Source organism: Tupaia chinensis, unplaced genomic scaffold (assembly GCF_000334495.1).
Source record: "Tupaia chinensis unplaced genomic scaffold, TupChi_1.0 Scaffold000443_1, whole genome shotgun sequence".
In the NCBI taxonomy this organism is placed as follows: Eukaryota; Metazoa; Chordata; class Mammalia; order Scandentia; family Tupaiidae; genus Tupaia; species Tupaia belangeri.
The window spans coordinates 3,476,367-3,494,909 of NW_006159948.1; the positions used below are offsets into that span (position 1 = coordinate 3,476,367).

General features: G+C 36.8%; 1 protein-coding gene across 2 annotated transcripts in view; it reads right to left on the reverse strand.

The window, feature by feature from the left end:
- Positions 1-794: 794 nt before the first annotated feature.
- The window catches only part of BACH1 (BTB domain and CNC homolog 1), a 50,778-nt gene continuing 33,029 nt past the window's right edge, over positions 795-18,543 (reverse strand). The window contains exons 5-6 of one of the 2 annotated variants that reach the window (XM_027774500.1): positions 16,586-16,706; positions 2,596-2,722 (exon numbers count right to left, since the gene is read on the reverse strand). In XM_027774500.1, the coding sequence (XP_027630301.1) occupies positions 16,593-16,706 (114 nt within the window). In that variant the 3' untranslated portion in view covers positions 2,596-2,722; positions 16,586-16,592. Of the gene's footprint in view, positions 2,723-16,585; positions 16,707-18,543 lie in introns of both variants that reach the window. The other variant, XM_006155280.3, reaches the window with a different exon arrangement.

Consider the following 18,543-nt stretch of genomic DNA (forward strand, 5'->3'; position numbering starts at 1 on the left):
CTAGAGAGAACTAATTTTTATCATAAAATAGTAAATAACCTTTCAAAGCAAATATTTACAGTAGCAATTAAAGTAAAAAGATTGACATCTGCACATACACAAACTGATATGACAAACAGCTGAGTGTACACTGAGGTAGGAAATCATGGATTCCATTGGCTTGTACGAGATTTTACTTTTGTAAACCAGAAAGTTTTTTATATTATTTTATATTGTGAAGCTGAGATTTAAAATTACAAGTATCCAAGAAATGTCTACACAGGATAAGGTATATACACATACACATACACATACACATACACATACACATACACATACACATACACATACACATACACATACACATACACATACACATACACATACACATACACATACACATACACATACACATACACATACACATACACATACACATACACATACACATACACATACACATACACATACACATACACATACACATACACATACACATACACATACACATACACATACACATACACACACACACACACACACACACCTCCTTTTGTAGTAAGGGATATGTTATCATATAATTATCATTCTCCCTGACAGTTTCTTAAGGGTACTTATGAGGCCCTCTAGAAAATAAACAAGCCAAATGAATTTTCTCTTACAACTTAGTAACAGATAGCATACACACCACTGAAAATATTCTAGCAATATCTGATGCCAGCACCTCAATTAAAAAAGGTAACATCCGTCTATTACTCTGAAACATTAAGATTGGTCCCAATAAACTCTTGTGGCAAATGTCTACTTGCTTCAGACTCCTTTCCACACAGTGGGAGGCCATCTTCCACATTCTCTACAAAGGCTTTCCAAGGATGCAGTCAATGTAAGTGCCTTTCTTAGGCATCTAATCTTGGTGAAGTATTTCTTACTCCAAACACTATAAACTATCACATTGCACCCTTAAAAACTGGGTTCTCAAATGATTCTGTGAATGTGATTATATTGGAATTTTTTCATTGAAGGTCTAGTTTTCATTTGAACAATCTCTAATATGTATAACTCCATAATAACTAAGAACCACTATAAAATGTTATGAGATATTATGAACACATTTTATACCATGATCAAATAAACATATAGACTGATTTTAAGTGCCTAAGTGAAAGTGATTTGTGTGCCTTTATATTGCACCAGATTTGGGAAGAGAGTAAGGATTAAACCAAATGCAACTTACAATGGTAAAGATCAAGTTTCATCCTATTTCACAACCCTACAGAGTTACTGTAGATATAGTTTTACCTAAAACAATGTTTTTTTACACATAAAACCATAGGATTTCAAAAGAGAATGGGATGTGAACTGCACTCCTGGTGTGGGCAATTTTCTTCCTCCCTGATGTCTGGCTTCTGGTATTAGTGACCTCCATTGGAAGAATGAACAGTCTGATACGTGGCTAAGCTCAGTCTAAAACAATGCTTCCAGGGCACTACTCTGCCTGTTTCCTGAATCCTACTTCTTCCAAAGGGACAAAAACGTCAGGTAACAGAAGTTCACAATGGACCCAGAAGTGATAGAGACTAAACAAGAAAAAAAGAGTAAAAATGACACTTATCTACTGTTTATGCAGCCAGAATTTCTACAGATGATAATGAGGAAGAACAGAAGGCCTATCCTTAGCCAACCACCTATCCATTTATTAAATCTTCCCAATGGAGGGTGACTTAAAAGTCACAGTAAAGTCCAACCAACCTCTAGTTTTAGTAGGAGCTGACGATCAAAACTCTGGAATTTAAGCAAGTCGATTTCTTTTTCACATTGAGATTCTACACAAATATTTCCATTAACTGATGCTCTACTTCTGAGTAGAACAGAACTCTAGTAATATTACCTGGAGAGAAATTTTCTTTTAAACCAATTTATTGCAAAAAAGATCAGATTATTAAGCTTCGACAGGTCACTTCTTTAGCAGAAATGACCTGCATGCTGTTTGGTATGATTCAGTTTTCATTCTCTTACTTACTTATATTGAATACTGGGATGAGTTACAATAGTTATTATTCTTTCAAACATAAGTTTTAAAGGCTTACTCCCATCTCACATGTGACTTTTTGGTATCCAGCAGACAAATCATTTCTGTGTCTCTTGCTGAAATCAAGGAGAAATGCGGGTTGACTTAAGAGAAATTTCCTTAACAGCAAACTAATAAAAAAAATTACATTGGTAAGCAATGCATGACCGTATTAGCCTTTAAAGATAATGCCAAAATTTCAATGGAAAATTAGATGATTAGAAGGAAGCAGACACACATTTACTCATCAGTAGTACATTTATCAGTCATCTGCTGACAGAAATCTGAGATCCCGCCACTCTGACGACACTGTACCACACAGCCAGCCTGCTCAGAGGTAGCTGTGGACACCTGCTGTGACTCCTGCCCCTCTGCAGAGCTGGCCTCACTGTTCCCTCTTGCACTGGGAGGCGTCACAGCCGGAGACCCATCAGACAAACTAAAAATTGATGGTAATGCAAGTTCACCATCAAGAGTACTTTTTTCTCTTTCAGAAATTAAAAATGAAAGTGGGCAATCTGAGGCTGAGTACTTGGCAAGTATCTGTATTTGTTCTTGACTCAGAGCTGCTTCTTTACAGACTTGTTGGCAAAGTCCAGTTAGGTTTTGCTTTGTCTCACCCAGAGTTGATAAAATGTGATCTCTTTCCTTCAATAAGCTCTCCTTTTCATTTTGCTGCAGAGAGGAGAAAAAAGAACACAATGACTTGTGTAAGCTCAACCAACATTTCTAAGATGAACAACATTGAGTATTTACAGTGCCTTTCCATTAAATAAGATCCCATGGAATTTCTTCTTCCAATTCAATTAAAATATATATTAAATTCCAAAGGTCCATAATCCCTCATCCAAAGTTCTCAAGGGAAGATGTATCTTAGAATTCAAAGATTTCCAATTTTAGAAAGATAATGTGGGTATGCATATAATTCTTCTAGCAAATCTGAGGCAGCACTCCACTATCAAAATCTTTATATTTCCCCGTTAAACATTAAGGTATCAAATAATGCACACAGTAGGTTACAGACTGTAGCCTGATGTCAATTCGGGTCAGACTTTTGTACAAAAGAGTTTGTGACAAATTCACAAGTTGTCAGAGCTTTTTGGATTTGCAGAATGCAAACAAATAAATATAAACTGCGATTTTTTTCAAAGATTTATTTTAATTATTTAACTTATTCATTCATTCATTCATTCTGTAACTTGACAAGAGAGAGACAGAGAGAGAGAAGGTGAGAAAGCAAGCCACCAAGTCCAGGACTTGAACCGTGGTCAACCATGTGAGAGTGTCCTGTGCCTTAACCACCATGTCACCTGCTGGTCCCTATAAGCTGACAATTTTGATGGACCATAATTACAAAAGAGTAAACGGTTTATGTTGCTTAGCTGAAACTCAAATCACTGCAAGATTTAACTAAAGACTGACATTTGTTGGGGAGTTATTTTGTACCAGATAATTGGGTTGTAATCTCAGCTATGGGATCCACACACTGTCTCTATTAATTTAAATAATATTAAACCACTTAATGGATGAGCCTGAGTTTAACTTGCCCAGAGACAGAAAGTTGATCAATGAATTACTAAAGTGTGGATAATTTTTATGTTTAATTATTCTTCTTGTTATTGTAATTTGCAAATGTTATCCATACAAGAAGGTCTACCATAGAACTTTTTTCAAAAGACGGGAACCAGCAGTTAGTGTAATGGCTATGTCGCTGGACTCCCACGTAGTCGACCGCGGTTCGCGTCCCGGACCTGGTGGCTTAAAACTCAAGCCGGGCATGTGTGTGTGTGTGTCCAAGATCCCGAGAGGAGAATGGAGGAGAAGGGATTGCAGCATGACCATCCCCCCGGGGGGGGATTTCTCGCTTTCTGTCTCTATGTCTCTCTCTGTCTGTCTGGTGAGCGCACGCGCTCTATAGTGGGGGGGGGGGGGGGGACTCCCCCCAAAAAAAAAAAAAAAAGAAGTCTTCCTGATTTCTGCCTTTCTGTCCATGTCACTTTATTTATGGCTGACGGCATATCTAGTAGCATCATCCCACTTCACTCTTCTCACTGTACTATCTATTGCTTCTACTATATTGTGAGCAAGGAAACCAAATAACCAAGCTGTTTACAAGGCAAAAGGAAATAAACACTGGTAGAAGGTACAAGGTTTCTCTTACAAAATTTATGACAAGTTTCTTAGCAAGCCAGAGATCTTATTCTGCTTGCTTTCTGCTCATCAGCAGGTTCTGGAGTACTAAGATTGTCAGTTAACACAGAGATGAGTTATTTCATAGTGCTAATCTATAAATAAGTGCCATTCTATATATTCTTTTATGGCACAAAAATAGCTAAAGAAAATCTGCTTCATACAAAAATACAGTGACAGTTTTATACCAACGTGTTCCTACAAATTATGTGTAAATCCAAGTATTAACAGTTTTAAAATATTTTGAAGCCATCTAATATTTTGAGAAAATACAAAATATTCATTATTTTTTTTTTTTAAGAGAGATTTCTGCTATAGGGTTCATGCACTTGCCAGAGACACAGAAAGAAAAAAATCATCTCCCAGGATGGCCAGGCAGCAATCCTTTCTCCATCCTCCTCTTGGGACATAATACTGAATTTTTATATTGCAAAGTATTCTCCAATTTGTTCATATTTTTACATAATTTTTTAACAAAGTATAGGTCAAGATGCATATGTGTCCAAAATCACGGCTCAAACAGTACTTTTTCTCTTATACAAATTTCAACAACAGTAATCATAAGATGAATCTGCAGGCGCCCAGAGGGAAAGAAGAGTACCCACCACTATTTCTCCACAGAAGAAACACATTTAATGCAATACACACCCTTGTTTTTAGGGTCTCTTATGATTCAACTCAAATGAGGAAGGGAGCTACACTTCCAGAAGAGAGACATACCTTTCTTCATCCATGGCAATACTTAGCCTTGGATCCCTCTTTGAAAATGAGTATGAATTAGTTCTAAATAGCAATATATAAAATTTCAACTACTGGTTGTCTTTTAATTGAAATATGAATGAATGAATGAATGAATGAATGAATATGTGAGCTTCTTCTCAGAAATCATAACTACCACTTAACCTACAAATATGAATATTACAAATATCTGATAACTTTTCTATCTTTCTAGAAATATTCATGCAGTACTTAAATATTCTCACTCCTCTTACCCGTGAAACAGGATGATGTCCTGCTTTTGTTTCAGCATGTCTTATACAAGCTCCAATAGGTACAACCCTAGAAATCTACCATTATTACCTCTACAAATTAGATGCTCCCATGTGTTCCTCTGCACTTTAAGCTAAATCCTGTCCTGAAGAGCTAAGTTTCTAGTCAATTAACTGATGTTCCCCCATTTCGTCCTAATTTTAAAACACAAAATTACTATGATAGCAGTCACCTTAAATGACAAATAAAAGTAATTCAACTTATTCACTTCATGACATCATTACAAACATATTCCTTTCTATTGTTCTGATAACCTATCTTTAAAACAGATTATAATTTTCTTATAAATAACCATATAAACCATAAGTTTGTAGCACTATGTGTTTAATCACAGATCTATAAATAAATATGAATAGAACTGGCATTCTGGTGCCATTCTGCATTTTATGTCAACAAATTAACTTTACATCTAAATCCATATTTGAAACAACTAGTGTACGATATTCGCCCAAATACAAAAAGATTTTTTTAAAAAGATCATAAACATAACTCACCCAGTAAATATGAGCATTTGGCACCAAAAGGGCCAGAGAACAGTGATAATTTATTTTAAAGTAAAAACTAGTCATTGCTATGAAATAGTCACTTAAAGTTTCTTACAAAGTAAAATCTATGAACAGAGAGTTCGGAGAAATCTATAACTGGCCCTTAAAAATATGAGTACGGTTGGGATCAGCAGATGGGTAATGGCTATGTCACTGGACTCCCACGTAGTCGACCATGGTTCGAGTCCCAGACCCAGTGGCTTGAACTCACGCTGGGCATGTGTGTATGCGTGCCCAAGATCCCGAGAGGAGAATGAAGGAGAAGGGACTGAGGCTTGGCTATCCCTACTGGGGGGTTATTTCTCGCTTTCTGTCTCTGTCTCTCTCTGTCTTTCTGGTGAGCATATGCACCCTATAGTACCATTTGATCCAGCAATCCCACTTCTGGGTATTTACCCAAAAGACAGGAGAACGCTCAGTCAGAAAAGTGCTTGCACATCCATGTTTATTGCAGCATTATTCACAATTGCCAAGACATGGAACCAACCTAAATGTCCACAAACTGATGAATGGATTGGAAAAGTGTGGTATATATACTCTATGGAATACTACTCAGCCATAAAAAATAACAAGACCCTGGAATTTGATAGAAAATGGTCAGATATGGAGGATCTATTGCTGAGTGAAGTAAGCCAGGCTATGAAAGAAAGATATTGTATGTATCCACTCAATATATACCGACTATCTGCACTCTATGATAGAGAGTAAAAAATTGGAGGACATAAAAGCAGTGAAGGTACTTAACGACATAGGACAGAGTGGAATGGGGGAGGTGAAGAGAAGAGGATAGAGAAAGATAGCAAGAGAACAATAGAGAGGCAGGACGTTAGTGAGAAACAGATATGGCTTATTACCTGTTGATGATGACATGTATAGTATTCTCAACTGGATTGGTCTGAGAAGTATTTCATGATGGGCAAAATCTTTTTACAAGCAAAATGAGAAATAGCAGTTGACTGTTTTAAAAAATAATTAGAATAATAATAATAATGATTGGGGAAAACAGAAAAGATATTGAATGTTGAAGCGGGGAGATTAATGTCTCTGTATTGACTGACATGCATGGCATTCCCTTTTGAAAAAGCAATGTAATACACTGTAAAGTTATATGTAATCCAATGTAATATAAAGAAGATTATGATGATAATAAAAAAAAAACAATAGGACAAAAAATTCTTAAAAATAGAAAAAAGTTTAAAATATATATAAAAATATACGCGTAAGGCTCAGCTGCAGTAGTATGGCAGTAGTGATGCAACAGTGATGCAATGCCAAGCCACATGGAAGAGCGAGGCTCAGTTCCTGAGTCAACCTATACATGCCAGGGGTGCCCATACTCCCGGTTGGCTGAGAAGAGGTCACAGCGTGAGAGACCCTGTTGAGGGTGCTTGTCTCTCTCTCTCTCTCATAAAAGAAGTAAAATGAAATATATATATATGAACAAAAACACTCATTTTCACTCAGCAGAGAAATCCGAATAAAAGCTACCATGACACACCAATTCACATTATCAGACTGGATAAAACCCAAAAGCTAATAATAAACTCTTTGCAGAGGCTGTGGGCAGAAAGATACATTCACATTTCTGGTGGGATGACAAATGATACAACTGCTAAGGATGAAAATTCATTAAAATCTAACAAAATTGCATATATATTTACCTTTAATCCAACAATCTCACTTCTAGAAATCTATCCTAAAGAAGTATCTCCTTAAACATGAAAAATGCACACCAAGTTATTCAGTGCACCATCCCAAATGTCTACTAAAAAAAGATTGTTTTGAGTAATACAAACCAGCGACTACTATAACAGCAACTGAGTACTACTGAGCTATAGAAAGAATGACACCTCTCTGAGCTAAGAAAACCCATTTCCTAGAAATCACTTAAGTGAAAAGAGTAAAACACTGAATATTATACATTTCTACTATTACCCTTTTTGCAGCAAAAAGGGTAATAAAAATACACATCAAATATTAACCTGTCTCTAGAAAAGAAACACAGAGGGAAAATATCCAGAAACTAATGAAAATGGGCAGGTATCTATCAGAAATAGCCATGACTCGGGTATAGGGAGAGTATGAGATCAAGACTTATAATGTACTTCTTTTGAAACTGTTTTAACTTTTAACCCATAAGTTTTAAGAACTCAAAAATTAACCTTAAAAAATGCAAAATGTGGGGCCAGCAGGTGACATGGAGGTTAAGGTGGCATAATGGTTACATAAGATAGCATAATGGTTACACTTCTGAACTCCCAAGTGATTCACTATGGTTTGAGTTCTGGACTCAGCACCTTGAAACTCACTCCAGGCATGTATGTGAGCGTACCCAAAATCCTGAGAGGAGAATGGAGTAGAAGGGACTGGGACATGGCATTTCCCCAACGGGCGATTTCTGGCTGTCTCTGTCTCTCCAGTGGACACACTCACATTATAGCAAAAAACTGTCTTAAAAAAAGAAAAAGAAGACATGCCAGGTCTGTGCACACACATACTCAAAATCCCAAGAGGGGAGTAGAGAAGAAGAGGTTGCAGCATGGCCATCCATTTCAGTGTTTTCTCACTTTCCCTTTCTCTCATTTTCTGCTTCTCTCTGGTGAGCACTATAGCAAACTAAAAAACCAAAACATAAGTTTGTGTGTGTGTATACACACATGTGTATATATATATATATAATACAAATAATAAAGATTAAGAAATTAATTGAATATCAAATTGAAAACAGATTAAGAATTACTTCAAACAACTTCAACTTCTATACTGTAAGATATATTTAGTGATAAAAAAGGCAAGCACATCTTAAATTTTACTCAATCTGTTTGCTATTAATACTAATATAGATTGTAAATCTGTGACTATTTTGTACATTTCTTAGAATAAAGCAAATCATAAATATGCTAATATAAAGTCAAGATTTTAGCTGTAAATGATAAAAAATACAAATATATAAAATAAGCAGACAAAAGCTCTATGTTAGCAAATTTGGACTGGAAATATGTATATGAACTCTATTTTTGGCAATATGCTTGCTATAGGGCACATGTGCTCGCCAGAGAGATAGAAAAGAGAAAAACCAAGGAATCACCCCTGGGGGCTGGCCATGTCACAATCTTTTTCATTCTCTTCTCAGTATTTTGGACATGCACACATACAAGCCCAGCGTGAGTTTCAACTGCTGGATTCGGAATTCGAACTGTGGTGGACCATGTGGAAATCCAGTGCCTTAACCACTACACACCTGCTGGCCCTGAGCTCATGAATTAATACACTTTTCACTTTCACTCACTGATGCTTAAAATATATTAAGTGTGTGCACACATGTGTATTTTATATATATAATACATAAAATATGTATATATATTTATAAGTGTATATTAATTATTATAATAAATAATATAGTTATAATTATATAAAAATTATAATTTATTATAGTATTGATATTTATAAATATATTGTCTATAATATTCATCAATATATAAAAATATTATATCACACATATATACATATCAAAATATAATGAATGAACTCCTGATGTGACATACACAGGCACCTGTAGCCCCCAGCTCTGTCCACTGACAGGACCTGGAGAAGTAACATTCCAGCAGTAGATATGCTTCCGAAGTCCAGTATCCACAAGAAACCAAGGAGTTTGGAGAAATGGCTGATACCAAGTCCTGTGACAGGTGACAGACTGAGCCTAGGACAGATGCTAGATGGCACAGAAACTCTAATGGGGTCATGTCAAGGGGACAGCAGTTGGTTTGAAGGGATCTCCTTGGCAAGTTAGAAGAAAATGACAGTATCAAAAAGACTAGTGGCTATTATTCATTTTAACACTGAACTAAAATAATTATACACACAAAGAAACACACGCACACAAGAGAGAGAGAGAGAGAGAGAAAGAGAGAGAAGCCCACAAATACACCACGAGTTCAGAGTGATACTATGGGATGGAGAAGGGAGGGAAACGAAGCGGAAAAGAAAATCTTTTTAAAATAGGAATGCCAATAAATATAAGTGGAATGAAAAAAGGAAAAAAAATCACTATTTTACTATCCCATGATAAAAGTCATCAACATATGCTAAAAATCAAGGATATGCAAGTATTGGGGAATAGGATATTCCTATTAAACACTTCACAGACCACTGAGCAATTGCAGGGGCAAAACATGTAATTCTGAAAATTAAACAAACTGGCAATTCTCACCTACCTAAACAACTCACAATGCCTTCCCAGATAATGTTTAATGTCAAGCTAAGGAACTAAGCTATTTCCAGTTTATGTAAAATGAAGGATGAAGGAACAACTTAAATAAAGCTATGAGGAAATAATCAGATAAAAGTGGGACATTTTATGAGAAATCTGGCCTGAACTCTTCAAAAAGTTATTGCTGTTTAAAAAGAAAATAGTGGTGGGCTAACATGTAGCTAGTAGCATGGTGGTTAAGGTGGCTGGATCCCACACGGCCAACTGCATGGTTCAAGCCCCGTACCTGGCAGCTTAAAAAACATGCCAGGCATGTATATATGCATGACCCAAATCCCGAGAGGACAAGAGACTGTGGCACAGCCATCCCCAACTCTCCTCAGGGGAAGCCTGCTCTCATTATCTCTGACAAGCTCATGCACATTTTAGTAAACTTAAAAAAAAATTAATTAAAAAAGTGAGAGGATTTGTTCTAGGTTAAAAAAAAAAAAGGATTAAACAAATGAAAATGTGATTAGATCCTAGTTCGAATAAAAAGAATTTATGAAAGATTATAAGAAATATTCAGGGTAATCCGAATAAGAACTAGATATAATATTAAGGATCTGTTCATTTTATCAGTTGTGATAAAGATACTGGTCATATGTAAGAGTGATTATTTTTAGCTGATGCATGCTTAAGTACTTAGGCTAAAGTATCACAAGGTGGTAGCTCTCAAATGATTCAGAAAATAGAGAGAAAGCCAGAAAGAAGAAAGAAAACAAGATGACAAGACGGAAATGAAACTGAGGCCTCAGGGGTCAGGAGAAGACCAAGACTGATTGATGGACACAGAAATACAAAGACCCATGAACCAACTGGCACAGAGTCAGATGGATCAGGGCAGAAAGGCAGACTGGCCAGAGAAAGCCAGGCAGGCATGAGCAGAACCACGTCCTGGCCCAATGGTTACAGGAGCCAGATCCCACAAAGTCAACTGCAGTTCAACCCAGCCTAGAGGCTTTAAAAAAAACTCCAGGTACATGTGCATGTGTCTAAAAGTAGTATGGAGAAATAGAAGAGAAGACTACAGTGTAACCATGGCCCAATGGGAGGTGCTTTTTTTCCCCTTTTTTTTAGAGAGATTTTTGCTATAGGGCGCGTGCACTTGCCAGACAGAGAGAGACAGAGAAACAGAAAGCGAGAAATCACCCCCCAGGGGGGATGGCCACACCGCAATCCCTTCTCCTCCATTCTCCTCTTGGGATCTTGGACACGCACGCACACATGCCCGGTGTGTTTTAAACCACTGGGTCTGGACCTTGAACCGCAGTCAACTATGTGGGAGTCCAGCGACATAGCCATTACGCTAACTGCTCATCCTGGGAGGTGCTTTTTCTGATGATTTTTAAAGAGAGAGAGAGGTCCAGGCAGTAGCATGGTGTTTAAGGTGCTAGATACCATATGGCCAGCTGCACAGTTCAAATACCAGACCTGGTGGCTTGAAAACCATGCCAAGAGCGTGTGCATGTGTGCCCAAAACCCTGAGAGATGGAGATGGGACTGCAGCATGGCCACGACTTCTACGGGATGGTTTCTCACTTTCCCCCTCTCTCTGTCTCTCTCTCTGGCAAGCACAAACACGCTATAGCAAAAAGACTTTAAAAAGGGAGAGACGGAGGGAAGGAGGGAGAGAAAGAGAGACCAATATAGAAAGAAAGAAAGCAACTGTGGCAAAATGTAAAGAACCAAAGAATCCTCTTGGAGAGTATGTGGCTGCTTACTGTGCCATTCATTTAACTCCTGTGACAGCTTAAAATTTTAGACTGGCGCAAGAGAGGAGAGCAGGGCATGAAACTTAAGGGGAAAAAATGACAACACATAAATGTTACTCCCCATGAGTGAGGACTACATCTTACTCATCTTACTCATCTCTGATTTCCTGGTAGCAAGCACATTTAACATGAAGTGACCAGCAAAAATGTACACAAATAACATAGAACCACTTTATTTAAAATATAATTAATATTTATTGAGCTCTGATCATGTGCTAAGCTTTACAAAAAGCTTTCTGTGATCTCATTTGATCCTGGTATAATACCTGAGGTAAGTATTATTTCTGTCTCCGTATTATCATGATAGGATATGGGTCCTGGAGACCACAGAGCTATCCAGGTGCAAGGCAGGCTTTCCAGTGTTTGAGTTCAAAGCTACCATTTGACCTCTGAGTTCCAGTGTCGTGAGTTCTCAAAGTTTAATGTACATGACATTTATCTTGGAAACATAAAATGTAAGTTCCTGCCCCAGACACCCCACTGCCATGGGTCTAGGATGGGACTGAGGACTGGCCCATCTTCAAGGGGCATCTCATGCATGGGTGCCCAGGCCACATTTTCAAGAAGTGCTGCTCAAGGTCATCACAGAATGACAGAGGACAGGTTTCAGAAGGGCCTCTGGGGTATGTTTTGGTAGAGCACTCAGTAGGTTGTGAAAGGATGTAGATAGAACAGGCTTACTTTTAATAAAACATAATCTTAACAACAAAATGCAGAACACTAGGGATAGATAAGATCATTTCATTTTTATCCCATCATAATAGAGAATAGTAACACAACAAAATGGTGTCCACACACCTCTGCAGTGCCTCAAGAGCTCTGTTAACATTCTGTTTCTTGTCACGTAAAAGTTCAAACAAATCAATAATATTGCACACTTTCTAAGAAAGATAAAATTAAACTGTTTCTTCTTTAAAAAGTAAAGGTTCTCTTAATATCAGGATTACCTTTGTTGGAGGCCAAAATAGTTATGAGAGATACGTATATTTTCTAACTTCCAAATTCCAAATTTATCTGAATAAACTTTGACCTTGTAAAGAACCCTATACAGACAAGCACTTTATCAGCCAAATGCATTAATAGAAATTGTCTCTAACTTTATTCAAAGACTTTATACTTATTAAGTTTTAGAAGTCATGCTACTGGTTTGTATATTATGCATATCCAATTCTTATTGTAAAAGGAATGCTGAATTAATAGTTAACTCCACGTGGAGCCAGCAAGTGGTGTGGTGGTTAAGGGTGTTAGACTCTCACATGGCCAGTGGTTCAAGCCCCAGACCTGGGAGCTTGCTTTCTTACTTTCTCTCTTTCTCGCTCTGTTCCTCTCTGGTCAAATAAAGTTAAATAAAATAATTCTTGGGACTAGTAGTTGGCATAATGGCTATGTTGCTGGACCCTCATGTAGTCGACCACAGTTTGAGTCCCAGACCCGGCGGCTTAAACTCACGCTGGGCACGTGTGCGTGAGTGCCCAAGATCCCGAGAGGAAAGTTGGAGGATAAGGGGACTGCAGCATGTCCATCCCTCCTGGGGGGTGATTTCTCACTTTCTGTCTGTCTCTCTCTGTCTCTCTGGCATACGCAAACACCCTATAGCAAAAAAACTCTCAAAAAAAAAAAATACCAAAATTCTTCAAAGTAAATAAATAAGTAAATACTCCACATAATATAAAGTTAAGAATAAATGTTAAAGTCAATACCATCACTTTATCCACCAAATAAAAACATACTTTCTCTTTTCTTTAAAAGTTCTATCATGGACTCAGAAAAAAGCATTTAAAAGACCTAAGAATACAGACAGACAAAGCCAATAGATTGTGGAATGGCATACCACAACTGAGTAAAAAGAACAAACACTGCCAATCACACGTGCATCTCAAAAAAAAATTAAAAAAGAGAGAGAGAGAGAGAAATTATAGAGCAAAAATTAACACGCATGGTAGTTAAGGCACTGATCCCACATAGCCAACTCCCCAGTCAGAGTCCTAGACCTGGTGGCTTGAGAAACATGCTGGGTCATGTACATGAAGCCAAAAATCCCGAGAGGGAGAATGGAGAAAAGAGAGTGTGACGCAGCCAACTTCCCACAGGTGGAGGATGGTGACTTCTCACTTTCCCTCTCTGTTTCTCTCCAGTAAGTGCACCCACCCTATGGCAAAAATCTAAAAAGAAAAAAAAATTTTTAACAGTACATATCATAATGTTTTTTTCTGAGACAATGAATATGGTATTATCCTTGATTTGCTTGCTTTGAAAACCCGTATTATACCCTGCAAAAACATACAATAAAATGTGTTATAAATAAGAACATATAAAATAAAATATACACAAACACACAAAAGGTTCCATCAGACTTCAAGAGACTTCTGGTTAAGAAATATAACTTATTTACTGAATGTGAGCTAACATCTCCCTCTGAATTTCACAGCATACTGAGAATATAAAAGCATCCTTTAGACATTATTTTACCACTGACTCACCTTGAAAACCATTTAAATGTTGAAAACCATTATACTGTTGTAATCAGAATACATTTTTTCATGTGCTGATGCATCTATAGTCTATTAGCTGTTATTCAGGACCAACTGAAAATAGTTGTAAAGATTCTCTCTAGGAAAACAAGCAGCCAACAGCTAAAGATCAAAGCTTACTACATACAAAGCCCTTTGCCGAAAAATTAACAAATACTAAGAATTTATTTATTGAGCCCTCAGAAAAATCATGACACATTTCTGCATAGAAAAACATTGAAAAGTATGTCATAACTTTTCTGATGACCCAATATATGTGCAATCCAACCCGTCACTAATATATGTAAACAGATGTTCAATTATGAAACAAGTAATTTCCCTTAAACATGTTTGCTAAAATCCCACACACATCATAAAGATTGGGAACACTACTTGTCAACTGGCCATGTTGTCAAAAAGTAGTATCTCAATGATCTAGGGAAAAAAAAATAGTAAATCTGTTCACATTCTTCTGTCTTCTCAACCCTCCAAGCCACTAAGTGCAAAGCTGTGACTTTCGGCTCTTCTCCTTTCACAAGACACAAGATCTGTAATATCACACAATAACCAGGATCCAAGCAAACGTTTCAAGCACTGTATTATTTACTTCTAGCAAAAGGGGCCAGCTTTCTGATTATTAGCTATTAAGTAGCAAATTTTTTGCTTATTTTTGTCTAAGAAAGACATCTACGCCAGAACTGAAATTTGTAATATGTCCCTTACACTCTACACCTGGAGTGCGCCTGTATAAATCACCAGAACTAAAAGTATACTAGTTCCATTCCCTACCCATGATTCCACTTTCCGTGTTTTAGCTCCTGACCCCCCTGTCTCAAAATAGGTGAGTATAATACAGTAAGATATTTTGAGAGATAAAGAGGCCACATTCACATATTTTTTACTAGTAATATTGTAACAACTGTACTATTATATTAGCTATTTGTTGTTAATCTCTTACTATGCCTAATTTACAAAATTTTATCGTCTAAGTATGTATGTACAGCAAAAAACGTAGGGTTCAATACTATCTGCAGTTTCAGGAATTCACTGGCATTCTTCAAATGTACTACCCATGGGTAAGAAGAGACTAAGGAAGCTGAAACACAAAGCATGTCACTATGATAACAAAATTCCAATATGACTTCTCTGGGGATATTCTGAAAGAGGTCAGAGACTGAACTGGGTGAAGACTCCTATGCTCTGTCTGCACACTTGGTTACTGCTATTTTGCCCTAGCTTGTGGCCACAAGAGAGGACTCCTGAGCCTAATGGGCCAATTAGATGTTCTCCTCCTGAGGTATTTATTTATTTATATTTGTAATTATTTTATTTAACTTTATTTATTTTAATTTGACCAGAGAGAGAGAGAGAAAGAGAGAAAGTGAGAAAGCAAGCCGCCAGGTCCGGAACTCAAACCACGATTGGCCATGTGGGAGTCCAGTGCCTTAACCACCATGTCACCTGCAAGTCCCCCTCCTGAGGAATTTTAAACTGACCAAAATTATAGTCTCTGTCTAGACTAGTCCCTGGAAAAGAGTAAAACAAACTATTGAGGAATTGTGCAGTAGTAAGTCTTCCACACATACTTAGCAGCATACGAAGCCATTCTGGGGGTGGAGAATGAAGCAGGGGGCAGAGATGAACTAAAGGGAAGGGTCCCTGCCATCTTCCATTTTCTTGTTCTATGCTATTTACCAGGCCTGACTGCATCGTCTAACTTCTAAATGAAACACACCTATCTCTTTACAAAAATTCACTCATTCATATTCAAGAGTCTGTTTCTTGAACTAAGAGTCCTAATAAATACAGTAGGTAAATAAGATACTGATCACTATGTTTTGGTTTCAAAAAAGCTAATGCAAAACCAAATGTTACCTTGTATCAGAAATTAACCAATGGTTAATTCTATTGGACCATAGGAGAGGAACCTAACTATGATAAGAGGCAATGAAAGGGTGAGGTCCAAATACAGAATTTATACTTTAGACTGAAACAACAGGAAAGAAGTCAATTAATGGAGAGAAAACTGAAATACTAATACAGCAAAAATTCTTATAATAAGTAACATGTGTGTTTTCTATGTGTCAGGCACTATTCTAAATTCTTTAGATGTATTAACTCATTTAATCCTCAAAAATGAGCACCTACGAAGCAAAGAACCAGTGTTATCTTAGTTAAGGGAAAAAACCCTGAAGCACAGAAAAAGTTAAATAGCCTACCCCAAAGTTAATAAGTGTCCAATTCAAAATTGCACACTTTACACCACTGTATCTGCAACCTTGAGGCAAAGGTAGAGGGGACAGAAAGCCTGAAGTAGTAAGCCCTCTTCATCCTAGACATCTGAAATTTAGCAAAAACATAAATTACTCATCAATCCAATGTTTGACTTCAATCACAAAATAAGACCTTTGAGTCCCACAATAGAGTAGTTCTAAAGGATAATAGCTGCTGTCAAATACACTCACTAGTGTTTGTATATAAAATGTTACTAATGAAACAAACTGGATCGATCTTGTTTTCGTTTTTTCTTATTTTTTTTTAGTACAGTGTGGATAATTCTACCTATCAATAAAATTAGGTGCGAAAGAGAACTTGAGAGATGTAGAACTAACAACTCTAGTATATAATTGTATTTAGACTTCAAATAGTTCCACAAAACTCAGTAGTTATAAAATCACCCCTATATTATAGTACAGAATGATAACTAAAGTTCAAAATCCTATACTCAGTTTAAAAGCAGGTACATGATTAACTCAAAGTTGGGTAGTAAGAAAGAATATCAGTGCTTAAAGGTGTAACTGACACACATTCCAAAAGTATTATTACTGAATTTGTAACTTTTCTGCTGGTTCTCAAAACTTTAATTATTGAGCAATATTATATATGGTTTTTCATATCTCTCATGCCTCTATTTCTAAAACATCTGATTTCTTCATTTTTTAACAGTTATAATTCATGTTTTTTATATAGCTACACTTACTCTTTTGGCATAAAGTATATGCAAAATATATCAATAATATTTTTTTATTTTCCATGAAGGCATATAAAAGCATAATTTTTTTCTAAATTGTTGAATTATCTTTCACAGAGACATGAACATTTCATGTCATGATTGAAGACTTGCTACAATCATGATTTTAAACATTCACCAATAATTAGTGAAGACACAAACTGACTACTCAAGGACTCTTTCACTATTTCTATGCTATTTCTCTGATGTCTTTAACCATAGTTTTGCTCTTAGCTGGTCTGCATATCACAGCTGTCCTCTTTCATACAAGGATTCCTTCTACTAACCACACTCAAAAAATGGGAACAAATGAATCCATTTTCCAGCTAATTTGTGTTTTGATGATGGAATAGAAAATAGACTCAATAAGCATGTTCTTCTCAACTAAATTTTAAAACTTTCTATTCATAGCACCATACCATCTCAGAATTTTGTTTTTTCCTTGAATGAAAGATCCTAGATGGTCTTTTTTTGGTATTAACCAAAACAAGTTCATCAGGTTTTTAGTTCATTTAAACTAACAATTACATTAGCTTTTATAGACACCAACACTACCACAGAGAAATTAAAGTGCTTCATAACTTCTTTACTCCTTACTTAACCATTAAGAGCTAGGTAGACAGTAAAATCTTTAATTTATAAATATTTTTTAAGAGCACCCAGAAACAGTTCTTCAGTACACATCATTGTGTGATACCATGCTAAAAAATGTATACTACTTACATAAGTAAAAAAGCATATGAAAAACCTAATTTTATTTCTTAATCTTTCTAGAAAGTCCGTATCATTTTTCTTAAAATAGTAAATGATACATTTTTAAATAACATGTATTTGGTCCAGGACTTCCTCCCTGTGGAAACCAAAATCCAGGAACGCTCAAGTTCTCATATAAGATGGTGCAGTGTCAGGGACCAGCAGTTAGCGTAATGGCTATGTCACTGGACTCCCATGTAGCCAACCACGGTTTGAGTCCTGGACCCGGTGGCTTAAACTCACGCTGGGCACGTGTGCATGCGTGCCCAAGATCCAGAGAGGAGAATGGAGGAGAAGAGACTGCGGCATGGCCATCCCCCCTGGGGGGGTGACTTCTCGCTTTCTATCTCTCTGTCTGTCTGGCAAGCACACGCACCCTATAGCAAAAAAAAAAAAAAAAAAAAAAAACACTCA